At 40.8% G+C, this 21,164-nt stretch overlaps 3 protein-coding genes across 15 annotated transcripts; 2 read left to right on the top strand and 1 right to left on the bottom strand.

Annotated features, from left to right (window-relative positions):
- Positions 1-1,742: 1,742 nt before the first annotated feature.
- On the bottom strand, positions 1,743-7,346 carry LOC105355191 (uncharacterized). The gene is made up of 4 exons (XM_023961100.2): positions 7,126-7,346; positions 6,162-6,471; positions 3,031-4,479; positions 1,743-2,459 (listed from the first exon to the last, which is right to left on the bottom strand). The coding sequence occupies exons 2-4, from the start codon at positions 6,453-6,455 to the stop codon at positions 2,142-2,144; spliced, it is 2,061 nt and encodes a 686-aa protein (XP_023816868.2). The 5' UTR covers positions 6,456-6,471; positions 7,126-7,346; the 3' UTR covers positions 1,743-2,141.
- Positions 5,955-9,482, top strand: LOC144996225 (uncharacterized). Of its 12 annotated transcripts, XM_078955520.1 has the most exons (4): positions 7,546-7,877; positions 8,176-8,549; positions 8,645-8,789; positions 9,040-9,482. In XM_078955520.1, exon 4 carries the CDS (start codon positions 9,052-9,054, stop codon positions 9,394-9,396), a length of 345 nt encoding a protein of 114 aa, XP_078811646.1. In that variant the 5' UTR covers positions 7,546-7,877; positions 8,176-8,549; positions 8,645-8,789; positions 9,040-9,051; the 3' UTR covers positions 9,397-9,482. The 12 variants fall into 12 exon arrangements, with proteins under 12 accessions (XP_078811648.1, XP_078811656.1, XP_078811651.1 ...); XM_078955522.1 differs by lacking the exons at positions 7,546-7,877; positions 8,176-8,549 and adding an exon at positions 5,955-6,118; XM_078955530.1 differs by lacking the exons at positions 7,546-7,877; positions 8,176-8,549 and adding an exon at positions 5,955-6,118 and having other exon boundaries at positions 8,645-8,735.
- A 4,591-nt stretch (positions 9,483-14,073) lies between these two features.
- On the top strand, positions 14,074-20,024 carry LOC101172595 (lysosomal membrane ascorbate-dependent ferrireductase CYB561A3-like). Of its 2 annotated transcripts, XM_011481477.3 has the most exons (6): positions 14,074-16,596; positions 16,773-16,990; positions 18,230-18,438; positions 18,533-18,687; positions 18,775-18,928; positions 19,077-20,024. In XM_011481477.3, the coding sequence occupies exons 2-6, from the start codon at positions 16,804-16,806 to the stop codon at positions 19,101-19,103; spliced, it is 732 nt and encodes a 243-aa protein (XP_011479779.1). In that variant the 5' UTR covers positions 14,074-16,596; positions 16,773-16,803; the 3' UTR covers positions 19,104-20,024. The 2 variants fall into 2 exon arrangements, with proteins under 2 accessions (XP_011479779.1, XP_020563044.2); XM_020707385.2 differs by lacking the exon at positions 14,074-16,596 and having other exon boundaries at positions 16,611-16,990.
- Positions 20,025-21,164: the final 1,140 nt, after the last annotated feature.

The following is a 21,164-nucleotide window of genomic DNA, read 5'->3' on the forward strand; positions in this document are numbered from 1 at the left end:
GTAACCACTGGGGGCTTTTTTCTTCTTGTCTTTATTGGGGAATTTTTACAATCCTCATAAGTTTTTGCTTATTGAACTTAAAGTTGAGTCCCGTTTGATCAACTTGTTTGTCCTGAACTTCGTAATGAGCATAACACTACATAATTCGTAATTGCAACAATTATAAAAGTAATTGTTAGTCTTGTATTTCTGCTTATTTGCTAATTTTGGGAAAATAACTTAAAAGTTAAAAAGAAATAACCCTGAAGTGCAGGTTTTAAATCCCCCAATCTTTACAGAAAGTCGACAATAAATAAAACCATTCTAGCTAAAGTTGGCGTCACGCTGCTAGCTGACTTTAGCATTTATACCGTGATGATCCGAATGAATATACTCAATTCTGATTGGCTGCAGGGTTCCAGTCACATGACATTTAAATTGCTAACTAGTAACCAGAACAACTGAAACTTGAAACATTTCTTTATAAATACCGTAGTTTCAATTTTAACTATCGAAAGCAATTTTTTGTTGGTGGACATTTATTGATTAGAGTTAATGGTGGATAGATGAGAGATGGACGGATGGATGGGAGAAACTGATTCATTACAGTAGCTCCAAAGACAAGATAAATAAGAAAAAAAAGGATAAAAAAGGTTTTTTCTTATAGAAAAAAAAACAACTAGTGGACTTTGTTTCTGTGGCACAAACTTTTCCTTCATCATCTGGACAAAAACAAAAAAGTGAACTTTCCCTCTCAAATTATGCTTATCACTTCACGCCCCATGTCAAATAGTCAGCTTCTTTTGAAAAGTGATTTAAATGTTTAAAAATTACACGATTAAAGTAATAATAAATGATTTAGTATTTATTTCTGTCAGAAATGACCAGCGTCTGACAATTCAGTCGACCATTAATTGCAGATAAAGGACACCTCATCAGACATTATCCTTTAGCATTTCTTTGAAGTGCTGCAGATATTTAAGTCTAACCGAAAAAGGTTCTGTGCAAATCTGCTTCATGTCTGTTTATTTCATTTATTTGTTGGTCATAAGTTAGTTTTTTTTTGTTCATCTTTGCGAAAAAGAACATGTTTCTGCAGGTTTTATAAACGCATTAAGGCTGTTTTTTATTTCTATCTTATCCCAAAAAATAAAATCCTAACCATATACATTTATTTTAACATCCCATCCCATTTATGAATAGTTGGGTTTTAGATTTTAAGGAAATACTAAGAGGATAAATTGGAGAAAAACAAAAATTTAAATAAATGATTATTTCAGCATGAAAGCGTTCATGCAGATGGTTTTAGTTTTTTTTTGTCTTTTTTTTCAGCTCTTAATTTTTTTTCTTTTGTCTAAATTCTAATTCTAATGTCTAAAATAAATTCTTAAATTCTAAGGAAATGAGCTTCAATGTTTCCTTTATTATTTCCTTTAGGACAGGAAACGCATCCTTTATCGAAAAAAAGAAAATTTCCATCCCATAATTTCTAACAACTTTTGACAGTTATCAGGTTTGAAACAGTAAAAATCCAGAGGATTAATGTAGGATCAGGTAACTATACAGTTCTATTTCTAAGAAGCAAAAAAGAATCAAATTTTTAATATAAAACCCTCTCCCTAACACAAATTCATCAAAAACACGACTGGATTTCCAAAGATTATCATAATTATGGAAACTGATGTTTAGACTTTTGGGATATTTTAAAATATACTTTATTGATTGAAGAAACAATTGTTTAGGGAATTCTTAAAAAAATTTGCTTTATTCTCTTTATATACTTAAGTACATTTTAAAAAATATAATAAGAGCCCAGATAAGTCGTATATTTCTTCCTTTTTACTACACAGTCCTGGAATTTGTAGGATAAACGTCATCAATTATTTTCTTTGCAGCTTTAGAGATCTACAGTCTACATGAAGCCTTAAAATCCTTAACACTGCTTTGATTTTAATTTACAGTCAAGAATAACATGGAGGTCCCATGAACAACAACTAATTACCTTATTTTTTATTGAGGAGGACAACACATTTTAAATAGATAAATAGAAACAAAAGCACAAGGACAGTTTAAAATCTTTACAAAAACAAAGCTTAATGACTCTTTTAAAAGCTGAACGTTTGTTTCCACATCAGTAGTTTTTTTGTTTTCCCAGTTTGAGGCTAAATCAAAGTATTTTGTCTCTGACTTGATGTTTTCTCAGTTTTGCTTCTTCTGAGACGTTGCCTCCTGATAATGGGATCAAAGGTTGCAGAAACTTTTTTCACAACGCCATCAAAATAGTAGAAGTGTTCGTTTCCGTCATCACTGAGAGGGTCGCTGCCCTCTAAAGGCGCCTCCTCGGGTCTCCTCACATCCGGAGCTTCCTTTGAGGAGAACCTTCTGGACGCGGCTGAACCAAGTCTCTCCATGCAGTGTTTCCATCCAGCTTCAGTGCGAGCGACCAGCCCCCCACAGCGCCAAACGGGCTCACTTCTAGCCTGTGAAACACACCGTTCATTAGGCAGAGGAGTCAACAAGAGTTTCCTATGACAGTTGAGCACGGTAGTGGAGGAGTCATGATTTGGGTACCTCATTGCTGACCATGAGACTTCCTGTTTTGAGTCAAAAAGTGGTTTAAAGTTTGGGGATCAGTTAAAAAAAAAGATGTATTAGTGACACGGGCTGACAATTTTTGTTCTCTTCTGATTGGACACGAAATCCCACATTGCTTTTAATTTTTCTTTAAACTCAAGAAACGCGTTGATCGCTTTGAACCAATCTGATGCTCGATTATGTTGAAGACTGGCACCATAAAACAAATGATTTCATTTCAAATATATTGTGCTTCGCTGCCACTTTAGCTCAGTCTTTTTTAGCTTTTTATGTTTTTTTTTTATTAGGTTGGATTAGCTACCTAGTACCTCATGTAACCAGTGAGGAGGTACTTCCTGTTTGTATCACCAGTGGGTAGGGCCCACTCAATCCAGCTCTCATATACAGTGAATGGTATATTTCTGGTTTCAGTTGACTGAAACCGTCACTGGAGGCCGGGTCTGCAGTTTGACTCACCTCTGGATGAACTCTTGTGGTTTCTTTCTGGGTCGTTTCCACCGGTTTGGAGGGTTCAGCGTTCTGCTTGTGTCTCTCCATGGCTTCGTCCAGTGACGTTGTGATGTCGCCCGTCAGCGCTGTGTGAACGTTGCCCCTCATTCTGAGGCCTAAGAACGCGATCCTGGTTGTCGTCTCTGTCGTAAATGTGACTGCAGGAGTGCTGGCCTCTGGACTCGTGGTTTCTTCGTCTCTTCTTGTCGTTTCTGGGATTTTTGTTGTGGTCTTTTCAGTCGCCAACGCATTTGTTGGGGTTTCAGTCGTCTTGAGTTGGAGAGGTGTAGGCAGTGCAGAATTGTCCTCGTTGGTGTTTTTGCTCACATCTAGAGTCCCAGAAAGTTCTGGTTCCTCCGCTCTAACAGTCGCCACGTCCTCATCAGCTGATTTTATTCGTTCTTCCTTCTCTGCTGAGCGCTCGCCTCCGTCTGAGCATCTGCATTCTGATGTTTCTGGTTCAGTCTGGACGTCGGTCATGGCTGGAAAGACGGACAACCCCTTTGAACGTACGTTTGCCGATTCCCGGTTTTCTGTCTGGATTTCTGTTTCTTGAAGGAAAGTCACAATCAGGGCGTCAGATGATTCGCCTTTTAGACCAACACCATCAGGGTCTGTTTTGGGAGAACCAAGCAGGTTCAGCAAGCCCTTACTTTTTTCATTCTCAGCAGTTCTCATGTGTGATTTTCCTCTTTTCCCGCCTCCCCTGAGGACGGGTGGCTCAGACTCTTTTGTGATTGTTTTCCCACTGAAATATTCATTATCATCTGGCCTTATCACATACTGGGGTCTATTCTTAGGCCCTTTGTTCCTTCTGGAAACCAACTGGAGTTGCCTCAGAACAGAAAACTCTTCCTCCCTTGATGAAGTTGTTAAAGAAAGTTGCTGCCGGACACGTTTGGATGAAGAGAAGTCCTCATGAAACGTTTCCACCGCAACACTTGCTTTCATCTGCAGCTGTGAGATGTCAGGCGTTTTCGCTGAAAGGCCGGCGTGCAGCTGAGCAGCTCGGACGGTGTCAGGACGGCTGATTACAGGCCTCTGTCTGTAATCAATCAGGCGCTTTATAACGTCCGCCGCTCGCCGCGTGAGCTCCTTTGCTCTCACTCGGGGTTCTGCCTCCTCAGGTGTGGCTGATTTGGTTTTGCCATCATCTGGACAGCAGGAAGCAGCCCCACCTTTTGCTTGACTGCACCTCTTTGTGAGGCATCGGCGTGGCTGGGCCGCAGTGACAGGTGAGAGGCTCCTGGGTTCCTCCAACAAAGAACCGCGGCTGGAGGTCGTGGAGGGACGGTGCAGCCACGCAGACTTTGAACCAGCTCCTCTCTCAATCACGTCCACGCTCATGTGGCGCGTTTCACTAAAATCATGCAGAACTGGAACAGGATTTTGCTCCCCGTGAAAATTTCTTTTGGTCTGAAACGACAGAAGCAGAAGTCCAAACAAGATAAGGTGACATCAAATACATTGACTGTCTATTGGTTGGAAATGGTTTGGACTTTCCTTTTCTATAGCCGTTTTTAATACATGATTGTAGTTCCTGTATTAAATCTTTGCTTTTTTTTTACATTTGTAAACTTTTACATCACATTTTTGTCCGTTTTAGTCAGTTCATCTGATCTGCAGGCATCCTCTCCCCCCCCCCCCATATAATTTTGCCTATTCCAGCCTCCAGCTTTTGCTAAAAATGGATTGCTAAGACAGTTTCTGCCACACTCACTGCAGTGACAATAACAGGCATTCATCGACTCATCACTCATGGCTAACAGCGCCATCTACTGGTATGCATCACCACTTATTTGCATCTGTGAAGACATTTTTTCCTAAATGAGTTCCATGTGTTGAAAAGAAATTAGATTTATAGGATAGAGTGTGAACTTTACGGCATTTGCTTCACATTAGTTGAGCTCTAGTTTAAGGATTTCATTCCAATCTTATTTAACAATTAAAATCTAGAAGTAATCAATATTTTTCAAACATTATTTTAAGTAAAAGGAGATTTAGCAAATACAGATAAATTAACATACTATTTTAAATAGATTATTTAAAATTTTCCATCAAGACTTATACATTTTAGCAAAAATCATTTTCATTTTTTAGTAGTTTATTTGATTAGTTGATATTTTTATCATTCATTTGTAAAAATAAATAATTGGATTAAATGCACTAACATTGGTTTGTCATGCTGGCTTGCTTGTTGGAAAATAAACAGCGTCTTGTAAATAAAATACTTTTTTGCATCATTGAGCTGATAGAAGGTGTGAAGCACTTTTAATGGATTTTTTAAAATTTTCCCTAAAACATTTTCATTTGTAAAAATTACCTCAATTGAAGCAGAAGCAGAAACTTTTTGGGGTCATCTTAAAACATCCATCTCGGGTGCTTCAAAATAAATTAAAATTAAAGCTGTGATTACAACTTTCACCCATGTGGGATGAAAGTTTAATCGAAAAAATTGTTCTGCAGTGCTTCAGATTAGAAATTTCAGGTTATTAAAAAATATGACATCTCCCTCCTAACTTTACCCATTTTAATCTTCCTGAAAATGTAAGGTGCAGAGCATTTTTGCAATTTTTTTCACCCACTGGGAATAACTACATTTTAAAAGTTATATATTACTTCTCTTATAGCTTACAGTTAAATGTTAACTTGTTAATTTGGGTGTTGTTGAGGATGTTATTGGGCTACTTTTTCCCTTTTTATTAAATAAAATAACTAAAATATTGTAATAAATGCACACTTTATTCAAAAAGTGTTACTGCTCTGCCACATTTTTTATGATTATACGACTTTTTTATTGGAGAAACTGCTTGAATAGATTCAAATCTTTTCATTTGAATCTCATTTCCTAAACGAATGTGTTATTTCCTTTTTATCCGTGTGAAATCAGTTGGGCTGTAGGAATCGTCTTCCCCCATGCGGGTGGAGGTGTCACGCGTGTGATGCTTGGCTGCTCTGTAATCTGTGGCGACCTCACCTGGAATGCTGATCATTGGCGCAGCTATGCAGGGAGCAGCAGCAGCACAGAGCCAGTGAAACAGGAACGCACCCACAGGTGAACACACTCTTATCACATTAAGTCAAATGAAAAACCATACCGGTGCAGACGTCGGATTCCTCAGGATTATTCCCAAATTCTCCCAGAGAGTCCGATCTTGAGCTTTTGGGGGTTCGGAGGCCCTGTAAAAGGCTGAACCCATCCTTCTGGACTTGTGGTCTCCACGGAAACCTGCTGTTTGAAGGATCCTCAGACCTTTGCAGGGAACTTTCATTCTGAGGAGCAGAAGTTTTCTGCACAGAGGCCATCTGAAGTCATCCGTAATCCAATCCCCGTCGCCGGGGGCACTCAGGTCAGAGAGCAGCAGAGACGCCAGCAGCAGCCACTGCCTCATTGTTTGAGGAACAGGCCTAATAGGGAAGCATAAATGCAGCAACAGAGGTCTTTATCTTTGCTGCACACTTCTGCTTTGCATGTGAATGTATTAGCTCTGTTCTTTCAAAGAAGAACGGAGCTAATTTTTCATTTTTCTCTTGCTTCTCTGTCTCTTTGACACAAAAAGCAAAAGTCCTGAGCAGTTAATTTTGATGTTTTGATGTTTCCCAGCAGTCCTGGACTGCAAGGACCAGATTGTTTTTGCAGTACTTCTTCATCAACATACTCAAACAAACTCACAACATGCTCAAAAACTCCCCAACATTTGCACACGCTACCCGGTCAAAATGGATTTTGAGCATTGTGAACGACCCCTCACTGTGTCAGAAAACGTAAAGCCCCCCCCCCAAAAAGTCAAAATCAATTCACGCAGGCAAAAACACACGTATCCGGGAAATCCAAAGGAAGTTTTGAAATTATTAGGGGACGGCCACAGGACCTCCGGCTTAGCGGCATAGTGTGAAGTTTACGGATTTTCCCCCAACATGGGAAAAGAAAACCATTGTTCAAGCGATCTTCGAGTAATTTTAAACACACGCCGCCAATTCAAACCACAAGTTTCCTTGACCTTTGACCTTGGGAATAGGCCACCATCATGAATTTAAAAAAAAGAAAATCCCCTCTAGTACCTTCTATGAATTTAAACTCCTTAAGGGGTTTTGATCTCTCGCCTCCTGACTCCACGAGCATCCTTTGTGGAAGCTACTCGGTAAAAAATGTTGAAGTTGTAAATTCCGAACACCATTGCCGCGCGTGCTAACAAAAAGCAGCGTTCTCCTGTTGCTCGCCCATTTTTTGCCAGAACATTGTGAAAATGTACCGGTAATATGCTGAACTAAATGACATGACATACACAATGGATACATTAGGAATGTGGGCGTGGTTAACAAAAACCTCAGTTGCCAAGGAAATTCACAAAACTGACTTTAGCAGAATCTGCTAAAAGATACATAAACATGTACATCATCCCCAGGCGACCAAAAAATAAAATGGTTGCTATGGAAATAAAACCAATAGAAAAGCTGCCATTTTGAAAAACTCGTGACTGAGGGCGTGTCAGGAGGGGGCGGCGAGGGCCATACAACGCCACTCACAGCTTTAATTTTTCCTTTTTCTCTCTTTTAAACACATGTTTTAAAACTGTATCTAGTGACTAAATGTTACATTAATTTGGAAAATCGCAGAAAGTTGATAGATTTTATAAAAGTTTAAAAAGGAACATAAAGAAGTTTAGACTCATCGCAGCAGCCTGCATGTTTCTACCACCTTTGCAGTTCCTGGTGAGCAACAGGGCCTCATGCAAATGAAGGAGTAGGAACAGCGAGGTCAAGGTCCAGGCATCGATGCTGCATCGCAACCGTCGCCATAACAACAAACGCAGGTTTCATCTGCACCCGTGGCTGACTGCTGTTGTCTTTCGCACAGTTTTCACTCTTTTTGAGCAGATCCAAACAGCACATTGTTTGATTTTCCAAAGCCTGTTTTTGCCTAATCGTCTGCATTGTTGGCAGATATTTGAACTCAAACCCGTCTTGTCTATTTTGTTCTTTGATTGTGACTGACGTGGCCTTGGTGGAGTAAAGCCCGACTGAATTATAGCAGATACAGGAGAAGAGCCAACAATATGGAACAGAAAGCTCACCTAATGTGGTTCCTGATTCTGGGCTTTGCTGTTTTAGATCAATTTAAGCCGAGATGGATGATTGTTGGCTCGGGATTCATCAAGCAGAGGGAAAAACGTCCAGTTTATAACCCCTTAGTGTCAGGAAGACAGACGGATGGAAACTATAAACGGAAATTGAACGCGAAAGAGCGTGACAAGAAGAAGCTAAAAAACACTTTAAACAGCTGAGGATGATTGAGACTTAAAATTTTACCAACTTGGTGGCTCAGTGGAAGAGTGTGCGCCCCTCAGACTTGTAGCTTGTGGGTTCAAATCCATAGTGGAGTCATACCACCCTGCTTGGCGCTCAACATTAAAGGGTTGGATTGGAGGGTTAAGCCATCAAATGGTTCTCGAGCGCAGCTGTTTCTGCAAATTACGCATTCCCAGGTGTGTGACGACTGATGAAACTTTGTGAGAACATAATCTGATGCAAACTGAACCTATGATTCTCCCCCTTCTGTGCTAATCTCTCCGCACGTCAGAATTCAAAGCAGTGTGTCTGGTCCGTGGAGGCAGCGGCATATATTCTAACATTTGCATGTTATCAGACTGACCAGAAGACTAAGTGTTGAGGTGAGGAAGACTGTTTCAGTGCGCTGTTGTCAGACGCCACCTCCGAATCAGCAGGTAAGAAGCACGTCAGCCTTTGATCCACGCCACATGTTTGTTTTTCTTCGCTCATCCACAGCTTGTTTTGTTGTTTTCAGGAATGTGCCTCAGGCTTTTAGGGGTTTTATGAAAGTGTGCAGCTGCGATAGTTTCAGCACGCCACAATGGAAAAGCTTTAGCAGGGATGCATCATGTCAGGCTGCAGCATCAAAGCAGCAAATGTTGAAATGTAGTTTGTTTTTAATCCCAGTCTGCCTTAAACACACAGTCCTGACCTATCATGGGGAATAACAGCTCTGCCTGCCAGATGAGCAACTACAGCAGGAGGAACGTGCGAGTGTTCATCACAGAGAAGGCCCAGGAGATCGACGCCTTCATCGCTTCCTTTCAAAGCGACGAGGACCCGAGCGCGTCCGAGAATCCCGGGGATAAAAAGTTCGCCTTCAGGAAGGACGTCAGCTGCGTGCGCGTGCCGGCCTCCCAGACTCAGGAAGTGCCCTGGGAGCCGGAGCGCTTCCTGTCCGTCTTTGTGGAGGACGAAGACGACGAAAACGTCTGTTCCAAACAAATCCTTCTCAACATGGCGCTGAGTGCACCCGTCACCGTCCTGCTGTACGACGTGTAGAAACCACGTCGGGGGACATGCATGACCCCATCTCTGACCTCCTCACCTTTGCATTGTTAAGACAAAGTAAAATGAGATGAAACTTTCATGTGGTGCGTTTGTGTGTGACTGACCTCTGTGATCATCTGCTCCAGGCTGTTGGCCGTTAATAGATTCTGTGAAATCCAATGTCACGGTGGAGGAACTTCATCCACGTGGCATCTTATCAGGAAAAACAGCTAATTTTCTTAACCCTTTTCTGAGCTCCACATGCAAAATACAGCATGTTGTAAAATCTTAAAGGGAACGTCACCAAATGTTTATCAATCCTGACAGTCGGGTTGATTTTTTTTTTTTTTTGTTTGGTGCAGAACTGCTCACGTTTGTGGTGTTTCACCTAATTTTCACTCAACTATGACCTAAAACAAATGCAAATTTACTCAACCGCAACAAAAATGTCTTCCAATCAGATATTTTTGAGAACAAAAATGTAATTTTATACCAATAGTTTCAACATTCCAGCTTTTAGATGTTCGAATCTTCACAAACCTCAACTTCTCTTCTCGAGTAGATCAGCTTTCTTCTAAACACTGAAATAAAACAAAACGTACGTTTATTTATTTATTTATTTTTTTTACAAATCAAAAACTTTCTGGAACACATCCAAAAATGAGCAGCCAAACCATGATTCTCACCCAGTCCTGCTTTACAGGTAGAATAATGACTGCTGTTTAATTTTCATAAATTTAAAATGCATTGCTACATCACTGATCTGAAAAGAGAAATGTAATAATATATATTAAAAAAAAAAGAAACTTGGTTCGACTGTTAATTGTTCACCACTAGGTTAGGTCTATAAACACAACCAAACGGGTTTAGAAAATGGATGGATTAAAGTAAAACTGACCAAAAAATCAAAAGTGTGGTTAACAAAATCAAAAAAGAATCTTTTAAAATGAACAGGCCTGCTACATCCTGGCACGTAAGTTCTCCCACCCTGCTGATTCCAGATTCTGACAGATCTTTTGGATCAGGTCTACTCAAAGATCAAAGAATGAGGAACTTTATTACAAAACAAATAAAAAAAATTTAAAGAACGGAGGGCCATTGGCTCCCTCATCACGTTTGCTTTCAGTGTTTATAAGATGATCCCCAGAACATATTTTAGCTTAAATTGCAAACTCTCAATTTAAAATTGAATTCCCATCGCTGGAGGTGGAGATGAAACATGAAGAAAACAACGAGTTTTCAATTTGAAATATTCACAGAAATAAAAAAAAAGAGGGTCAACAAGAACTACAGAGGTTCTGAGGAGAAAGAAATGACAAAAAAAGCTCCATCCTGAATTAAAATCCAATCAGATGGAAAAAAATTATTTTATTTTGTATATTTTAATTTCAGAATGCACATCCCAGCTGACTATTTTCATAGAAAGCTTTTTCATTTGCATCTTTTTATGCCTCTTCACCTTGTTTCTTCTTTCTCTTTCGGCTTTTCCCATCAGGGGTCGCCACAGCGAATCATCCTTTTCCACCTCACTCTATCATGGACATCTTCTACCCTAACATTAGCCAACTTCATGTCCTCTGTTAAGACATCCATGTATCTCCTCTTTGGCCGTCCTCTTGCCCTCCTGCCAGGCAGCTCCATCTCCAACATCCTTCTACCAATATATCCACTATCCCTCCTCTGAACATGTCCAAACCATCTCAGTCTGGCTTCTCTGACTTTGTCGCTGACACAGGCAACATGAGCCGTCCCTCTGATGTACTCGTTCCTTATCCTGTCTAACCTGGTCACTCCTAAGGAGAACCTCAACATCTTCATCTCTGCTACCTCCAAATCAGCCTCTTGTCTCTGTCTCACTGCTACCGTCTCTAACCCATAGAGCAGAGCTGGTCTCACCACTGTCTTGTACACCTTTCCTTTGAGTCTTGCTGGCACTCTTCTGTCACACAACACTCCTGACACTTTCCTCCAACCGCTCCAACCTGCCTGCACTCGCCTCTTCACCTCTTTTCCACAATCCCCATCACACTGAACTGTTGACCCCAAGTACTTAAACTCCTGCACCTTCTTCACCTCAGTCCCCTGTAACCTAATGCTTCTACCTTGATCCCTCTCGTTCAGACACATGTATTCTGTCTTACTACGACTGACCTTCATACCTCTTCTTTCCAGAGCAAACCTCCACCTCTCTAGCTGTTCCTCCACCTGCTCTCTACTCTCACTGCAAATTACAATGTCATCCGCAAACATCATTGTCCAGGGAGATTCCTGTCTTACCTCGTCTGTCAGCCTGTCCATCAGCATAGCAAACAAAAAAGGACTCAAAGCTGATCCTTGGTGTAGTCCCACCTCCACCTTGAACTCCTCTGTCTGACCTACAGCACATCTCACCACCGTCATACTTCTCTCATACATGTCCTGAACTACTCTGACATACTTTTCTGCCACTCCAGACGACCTCATACAGTACCACAGCTCCTCCCTCGGCACCCTGTCATACGCCTTCTCTAAATCTACGAACACACAATGCAGCTCCTTCTGACCTTCTCTGTACTTTTCCATCAACATTCTCAAAGCAAAAATGGCATCAGTGGTGCTCTTACGGGGCATGAAACCATACTGCTGCTCACAAATCTCCACCTTCTTCCTAAGCCTGGCTTCCACTACTCTTTCCCACAGCTTCATTGTGTGGCTCATCAACTTTATTCCTCTATAGTTGCTGCAGTTCTGCGTGTCACCCTTGTTCTTAAAGATTGGGACCAGAACGCTTCTCCTCCATTCCTCAGGCATCTTCTCACTCTCTAAAATCCTATTGAACAACCTTGTTAGAAATTCCACTGCTGTCTCTCCTAGGCACTTCCATACCTCCACAGGTACGTCATCAGGACCAACGGCCTTTCCGCTCTTCATCCTTTTCAGAGCCTTCCTAACCTCATCCTTTCCAATCTCTGCTACTTCCTGCTCCACAACAACCACATCTTCCTCCCTTCTTTCCCTGTCATTTTCCTCGTTCATCAGCTCCTCAAAATACTCCTTCCATCTTTTCTGTACACTCTCTTGGGTTGTTAGCACCTTTCCATCTCTGTCCTTAATCACCCTTATCTGTTGCACGTCCTTCCCATCTCTGTCTCTCTGTCTGGCTAGCCTGTACAAGTCCTTCTCTCCTTCCTTTGTGTCTAACCTGTCATATAGCTCATCGTAAGCTTTCTGTTTGGCCTTTGCCACCTCTCTCTTCACTCTACGCTGCGCTTCCTTGTACTCCTGTCTACCTTCCTCAGTCCTTTCTACATCCCACTTCCTTTTAGCCAACCTCTTCCTCTGGACGCATTCCTGTACTTCCTCATTCCACCACCAAGTCTCTTTACCGTCTTTCCTCTTTCCAGATGACACACCTAGCACCTTCCTACCTGTTTCCCTGATAATCTCTGCTGTAGTTTCCCAGTCCTCTGGAAGCTCATCCTGACCACCCAGGACCTGCCTCAACTTCTGCCTAAATTCCTCACAAGTTTCTTCATTCTGTAGCTTCCACCACTTGGTCTTCTTTTCTGTTTTCCCTCTCTTCTTCTTCCTGACCTCCAGAGTCATCTTACACACCACCATGCGGTGCTGTCTGGCTACACTCTCTCCTACCACCACTTTGCAGTCATTAACCTCTCTCAAATGACCTCGTCTACATAGGATGTAGTCCACCTGAGTACTCCTACCTCCACTTCTGTATGTCACTCTATGTTCCTCTCTCTTCTGGAAGTAAGTGTTGACTACAGCCATTTCCATCCTCTTCGCAAAGTCCACCACCATCTGTCCCTCCAGATTCCTTTCCTTCACACCAAACCTGCCCATCACCTCCTCATCACCTCTGTTGCCCTCACCAACATGCCCATTAAAGTCTGCTCCAATAACAACTCTCTCTCCTCTGGGAAAACTCTCTATGACCTCATCCAACTCACTCCAGAATCTCTCCTTCACTTCTAACTCACAGCCAACCTGTGGCGCATACCCACTGACTACATTCACCATCACCCCTTCAATTTCTAACTTTAGGCTCATCATCCTGTCTGAGACTCTTTTCACCTCTAGAACACTGTTTACAAACTCCCCCTTCAGAATCACTCCTACCCCGTTTCTCTTCCTATCAACACCATGATAGAACAGTTTGTATCCTCCTCCAATACTACGTGCCTTGCTGCCCTTCCACCTTGTCTCCTGCACACACAGTACATCTACCTTCCTTCTCTCCATCATGTCTGCCAGCTCTCTGCCTTTCCCTGTCATTGTGCCAACGTTAAGAGTCCCTATTCTCAAACCTATGTTCCTGCCTTTTCCCTTCTCTCTCTGGCCACGGACCCTTCTGCCTCCCCTCTTTCTTCCACCAACAGTAGTCAAATTTCCACCGACACCCTGTAGGTTAACAGCATCGGTGGCGGTCGTTGTTAACCCGGGCCTCGACCGATCCGGTATGTCTAAAGTGTTGTGGATGATTCGCATGGTTATTTTGGCAATTTTTTACGCCGGATGCCCTTCCTGACGCAACCCTCTCTATTTATCCGGGCTTGGGACCGGCACAGAAGTTACTGGCTTGCAACCCCTGTGGCTAGATTGCCTCTTCACCTTGTTTAATTATTCTAAACATGTGTTGTCAACAAAAGCAACCAACTTTCACAAACTGATCTTCTAAACAAGACAATAACCAGGAAACGGTAGTAAAAAATAAATAAAAGGAGTTTGATGCATAAGGAATTATTAAAGAAATAAAATTCTCTATGGTCTTTAAGAACAATTTTATAGAAAGATTTTGTCTTTTCGTCTGTATGTTCCTATAATAAACAGTCATCTGTCCCACAGCAGTTCTCGCCTTGCGCCTTTTGAGTGAAAATTTCTCCCTCATCACATACTCAAAAACTCACCAAACGTGTCAAGGAAGTCCAAAGGAAGTTTGGAAATTATTATGGGATGGCCACAGGAACTTGATATAATAAATAATTTTATATTGTCGTACAGTACTGGAAAAGAAAACTTTTGTTCAAACAATCTTCATGAAATTTCACACACTAGCCACCAGTTTAGGTCCAGACACAGCCAAAGTGTGGTTGACCTTTGACCTCTGGAAGAGGCCGCCATCTTTAATTTAAAAAAAAAAATCCTCTTTAGTTTCTTCCGCAAATGTGTTAACGCTGGAGCTATTGGCAGCAGCATCTGAATAATTTTTGACATATCATAAATCTTTGTCTGTTCACGCAACAGCTGTGAATCAGCAGCTTCTGGTGAAAAGAAAAGCAGCTCTTCCTGTCAGCCTTGCGCCATTATGCAATACTTTACAAATGTAAAGTGTATTAGACAAAAGGTGCTTTTCTCCACCTCAGAATCTGCTGGAATCAATAACAGAGTAAACGATTAAAGAGTTACGGTAGTCGTAAGAATGTAAACACTGGAGCTAAAGCTCTGGTGAAAAAGGCTTAAACTCCTTGGGATTTCAATCTATCCCCTCCTAACTCATCGAGCAGCAGTGGGAAGTTTGTCGATTTTGAACGACGTTAGCACGTTGAGCTCGCAAAAGTGACTTTTCCCTGGTTCTCTGATATTTTTTCACCAGAATAATGTGAACAAAATGATATAACATACGATATAAACATAATGGGAATGTGGGCGTGACCAAAAACCAAAAACCTCAGTTGCCAAGGAAATCCAAAAGTTTACTTTTGCAGATTCTTCTAAAAATCATATCGACCTGTTTGTCACCCCCAGGCGACCAAAAACGGAGGTAAATCCAATAGAAAAGCCGCCATTCTGAAAAAATGTGTTTGTTTAAATGAATTAGTCTAACCAAGGTGGTTGGGGCAGAGGCAGAAAAGAAAGTGAGGGGCGTGTAGCTGCTGCTTAGTCAGTTAGGGCAGGTCAAAAGAGGGCAGAGAAGGTCAGGGCGGGTCTCACTTGTGGGCCGCACATCGCCACTTCTGGCTTTAATTGGTTGAATCCAAATGCTATAAAGCCTTCAACCTATTATTTTCCTCTTTCTCTTTCTTTATTTCTTTATTGCAGTATCTTCCATCAGCTTTTACCGCTTAACTCCTACAAATTTTCGCTTTTTTACCCACTGAGCCATTAAAATGTTCAGCTTTTTCAGCTTTTTCAAGCTGAAACTTTTGGTCTTTCCTTGAATTTTTCAAGATGATTCCAGGATTTTTGCCGCCATTGAAACACATGAGGAATCCTTGAAAACCTTTGCTCCTTTCTATGGTTCAGAAGCTCGCTGCTTCGATATCCGGCGCTGGCATTTTTCACAAAAGTATATTTTTTGTTATTGTTAAATGCCGTGTACTTACATAGCGCTTTTCTACCAACAAGGCCCAAAGCGCTTTACAGTCACACACACATTCACACACTGGTGGCGGCTCCAATCCCCTAACACAGGCGCCCGCCTACCACCAGAGGCAAGGTGGGGTTCAGTGTCTTGCCCAAGGACGCATGGACTCATGGGCGTGCAAGGCGGGAATCGAACCTGCAATATTGGTGCCCTACCGCTGCCCCACAGCCACCCCAAAAGTTATTGTGCTGTTTTCACTCTATTTATGGTCAACTTTGATCATTTCTTTCCTTTTCTTTTTTCCAATTATTACTCTTTAAATGTCATTATTCATTCAGCAATATGGCATTCAACCCTGCTTTTTCTTCTGAAAATGGATTTATTTATTAGTGCTGTTATATAAATGTTTAATATATCTTTATTAGCTACTTTTTGACAGGAGAGCAGAAACTATGTCAATTGGATTTTGCCCAATCATGACACCCCCAATGCCATGCTTTACAGTTAGTACAAAGGAGATTTCTTGTTCTGTCTTGGGAGTGTGTTGTAACCATGGTCAGTGCACTTTTTTTATTTATTTTTTACCATCCATTACATTCACATATATCTCTAAGAATTAAAATGTTGAGCAATAAACAAAGGGGACAATGTTTTGTTCAAAGAAGTCACCTGATGCTTTTGTTGTTGTTGTTTTTTCCACATGACTACACCATAACCAATGTGCGTCAATGAACGACACGGAGGCAGGAAAATATTCTTCTCACACAAACTCGGCAGAACAAATCTCCCTCCCTCCCTCCTTGCAGGATTATTAAACATCAGAAATGACTCCTGATGTAACCTCAGCATGAAAAGGAACAACTTCTTTGTGAAAACAGAGCAGAGTTGTGTTAGAGTAAAGCAAACGTCTGGTAAGTGAGGATTTTCAGATCTTATGTGCGCCAGAGAAATGTTGTCGAATTTACTTGTTGCTTACCTAAACTGATAGGATTTTATATAATTTTTTTAAATCATTCTCGTTTATTATTTAATTATTTATTTCCTACAAAATCTCCATTTTAACAGATTTTTCCTGAATGTGCCACAGCCTGTTTTATCTCCATCCCCGTCTTGTAAACATGAGGCCTCCTGAGTCTTTCTACTGGTCCTTCTCGCTGTGCCTGGGTCTGGGCCTGCTCTGCGTGCTGTTTGTCAGCTGCTGGAGCGGCGTGTGGCAAGGCGGCTTCGCCTGGGATGGATCGGACCTGCAGTTTAACTGGCACCCCGTCTTCATGGTGTCGGGTCTGGTGGTTCTGTACGGCATCTGTGAGTTTTTTACTCTGTGGAACTGAAAGCCACTTTAACACACTTTAATCAAACAGACTCTGATTCTTGTGACTATATGGAAACTCATTTCAATTGTTTTTTTGTTTTTTTTTACAAATGTCTTATTTACCTAAGCATCAATAAACTACAGTTTAAAGATGATTTATTACAGCTCTGTGGTTTTGATGGAAGTTGCTTTTCATGGTGCAATAAACTCTGCAGCACAATGACGTAATTTAAAGAGTTATTCCACTAATATTTCTCATCTGAGTTTTGTTAACTTTACCCAAAAAAGCATTTCATCTGTGTAAAGAATTTCCTAACCTAATTTGCAAACTTAAAAAACTGACATTTTTTTTAATTTTTATCAATGATGCTTAACCCTTGTGCTATCCTAAGCACTTTAACGTTGGGAGTTGGGTCATCTAGACCCACTAGACAGTGCGCTGAACCTTTTTTCTTCAATGATTTGTGATCTTCACTGGTGTCCATGGATTACATGAAATCTTTCCGCCTTTATCCACCTTTGTCATGGTAGGAATAACACGTCAATGGAGGGGTGGGGGTCATGGGATAGCACAAGGGTTAAGTAGTTAGGAAAAGATAGATCAAAATCCCCAGGAGGAGTTTAAATGTGTGGAAGGTACTAAAGGGGTTTGCTTTGTTCTGTTTTTTAATTCAAGATGGTGGTTATGGACTTTAATTGGTGGTGTTTGTGAGAAATGTCGTTAAGATAGCCTGAACGATAGTTTTCTTTTCCTGTATCATGAAAAACTGGGAAAATCACCAAATTTCACACTTTACCACAAAACGGCCACCAAGCTGTAGGTCCTGTGGCCATCCCATAATGATTTAAAAAACTTCCTTTGGACAAGTTTTTTGGTTTTGTTTGTGGATTTTGACATTTTTGAGTCCCATAAGAGATTTAGGCCCCATTCTTTTCTTTTTTTCTGCCTGCTGTGATGTCATAATGTATTGGGGGGGGGGGGGGGGGTTGGGTCACTCACCATGCTCAAAATTCATTTTCACTGGTTAGTAGGTGTGTGCATATTTGTGTGAGTTTTTTTAAGGTGTGTCGCTCTAAAAGAAATAAAAGTTTAATAAAGTATCCTTTAAAGCAGCAGACACATCTTTTAACTTCTTATGATCTGACTATTAATTTGTTGTCAGTATGTTTGATGGCTTTTCAATACTTAAATCATGTCTTAACAGTATTTTTTGGTCCTTTTTGTCTTGCAGCGGCTGTGGTGTATCGTGTGCCGTCCACCTGGGGTCAGCGGAAGTCTACCTGGAAGCTGGTGCACGGCGGCCTGATGCTGCTGGCTCTGCTCCTGTCTGTCCTGGGCTTGTATGCCGTCTTTGACTTCCACCGGGCTGCCAGCATCCCTCACTTGTACTCTCTGCACAGCTGGGTGGGCCTCTGCACTGTGGGGTTGTTTGCGTTTCAGGTAGTAAAGACAAAAAAGAAACATTAGTGCTGTTTACAATTTAAAAAAAAGGCAAATTCTTAACCTCATTTGCTCCGTCATGCTGCTCCACAAGTGGGTCCTCGGCTTGGCCGGTTTCCTGCTGCCATGTTCTCCTCTGTGGTTTCGCAGCAGACTCAAACCTGTCCACATCTGGCTGGGGACCATGGTTTTAATCCTCAGCCTGACCTCCTGTATTAGTGGAATTAATGAAAAACTGATCTTTTCACTGTAAGTGCTCCAAAAATCTAAACTCCTTCAACATGTGATGCACTTTCAAGCAGGAAAATCTCATTTAATGTTCTGTCTCTGCTGCAGGGATGGAAGCACCAAAGAATCCTATAATTCTCTGCCTTTGGAAGCAAAGTTTGCTAATTTTTTGGGCATCCTGATTGTGGTTTTTGGGATGGTTCTCCTGAGAATCTTGTCCAAGGAAGAATGGCGGCGACCAGAAACTGATGAAAGTGCTTATGTGAGTTGGTTTAAACCATGAATCAATACTTTTTGGCTCATCTTCCTTTTATTCTTTCAATTTTCAAATTGATTTTGGAACTCTCCACTTGTTTCTGTGCAGCTGAAGTGAAATATGAACCTAATAAAGCTGTGATTTTCAATTGCAGCCTCTACTGGACGGACACAGAAGCTGAGACCGTAGAAGGTTTTGTTTTTTTAAGGAGGACATTTTGTTCTCATTTCATTGTTTGCAAATGAATGAATAAAAAAATTTCCTGCAATTTTATATTTTTTGACTAATTTTATTAGGTTATGTCAAGTTCTTACTAAGGGTAATGTGAGTCAACTTTGAAACTTATGTGAAATAATATTTGGTGAGATCTTTAAACTGAATCTGCATTGAGGCGACCGAGGGAAGAAAACTTCTAACAAGTGGAAACCAACAGCACAACCAAACTATTAAAGTCCCACTTCAATCATCTTTTGATATATTTTCAATGCATTCCCAGTGGTCTTTTTATAATAAATATGCTGTTTTTTGCCAAAGTGAAAAAATCGGTGTCATTTTCCAGGACATAATTTTTGGAGAGCGGTAGGAGTTTTGCCCCTACCCCTCCTAATGAGAGCTCTTTTTTTTAAACTTTTTTTTAACGTGGTTTCCAGCTAGCTTGACCCTTGTGCTATCTTAGATGACCCCACCCTTGCATTGACGTGTTCTCCCTACCATGACAAAGGTGGATAAAGGTGGAAAGATATCATGTAATCCATGGACACCAGTGAAGATCACAAATCATTGAAGAAAAAAGGTTCAGATTACTGTCTAGTGGGTCTAGATGACCCAACTCCCAATGTTAACATGCCTTGGATAGCACAAGGGTTACAGCCCCTACAACGCCCACATTACATTAGTGGTGCAAGAAAAATGGCATGCAATAGTAGAGATATCCAACTGTACAGTTTTGAGCCAGACACCAGCTCAAACGAGGAAAACGATGATGTGCATGGATCTGTTTGTCTGCAAGTTTTTAATGTAGCAAGTACAATTTTTTTAATGGGATTTTTTCATTTGCTCCTGGTTCACAACGCTTTAAATAAAGAAATACTTAGAAATGAAACTTTGACCCTATTTTTCTGTCTATATGTCCTCCATCAACTGAAAAATGCCACAAGAACATATTACAAACACCAAAAATACCATTTTCATCAGTCTTTAACCCTTGTGCTATCTTAGATGACCCCACCCCTTACATTGACGTGTTCTCCCTACCATGACAAAGGTGGATAAAGGTGGAAAGATTTCATGCAATCCATGGACACCAGTGAAGATCACAAATCATTGAAGAAAAAAGGTTCAGCGCACTGTCTAGTGGGTCTAGATGACCCAACTCCCAATGTTAAAGTGCCTAGGATAGCACAAGGGTTACAGCTGCCCCTCTGCTGTCAACAGTAGCAAACTGAGTAATTGTGACATTCACATTCATGGATGAGAAAAAGAGGAGGTTTACAGTGACGAAAGACAGAAAAGACATCCAGCACATCCTAAAACAAATCCCAGTACTCAATTTCTACAACAGAATAACTAGCACAATGTCTGAGAGGTAAACCGATCCAATTTTAGCTATATTTTCTTTCCAAGTCTACCCTTCAACTAAGAGAGGATGTCTGCATTTTGAAACTGAAGCAGGAAGTCCCTTTCTATTTTTGTAAAATTTGGAAACAACAATAATTCTGCTTAGTAAAAAAAATGCCCTCTTTGTACTTTTATGGAACTATTAGGCCTCTGTCGTGAATTTTTTGGCGGACTGCAAAAAGGGAGAGAATAAATTGAATAAATTTGATTTATTTTCCTATTTGATCAGACTCTGGCTGCAACGTCTTGAATCACCTGAAGGTTTTCAGAAAAGAGCATAAAAGTTCAGATAGTGATTAGGTTAAATAACAACATGTTACATTTACTCAGTAGTCTTGTTCAAAAATAGTATTCCCCTGAGAGTAAAGAGTTTTACTGCACCCTACTGTTTTATTTTTTCTTGAGGTATATTTTTATAGTAAAAAAAATATGTGGTATTATTTCCACCACTTGTTTCAGGAATGCAGAATTAAATTGCAATACTGACAGCAATAGATAGATAATTGCATATTGATTTTTATGAACATTTGCCAATATAAATGTTTATTTTAGTCTTGAAAAGTTAAGTCTTTCTTTTGCATGTCTTTAAACTAATCTGGTAAGATACCATGTATTTAGGATGAAC

Source organism: Oryzias latipes, chromosome 12 (genome assembly GCF_053564925.1).
Source record: "Oryzias latipes strain Hd-rR chromosome 12, Olatipes_Hd-rR_3.1".
NCBI lineage: Eukaryota > Metazoa > Chordata > Actinopteri > Beloniformes > Adrianichthyidae > Oryzias > Oryzias latipes.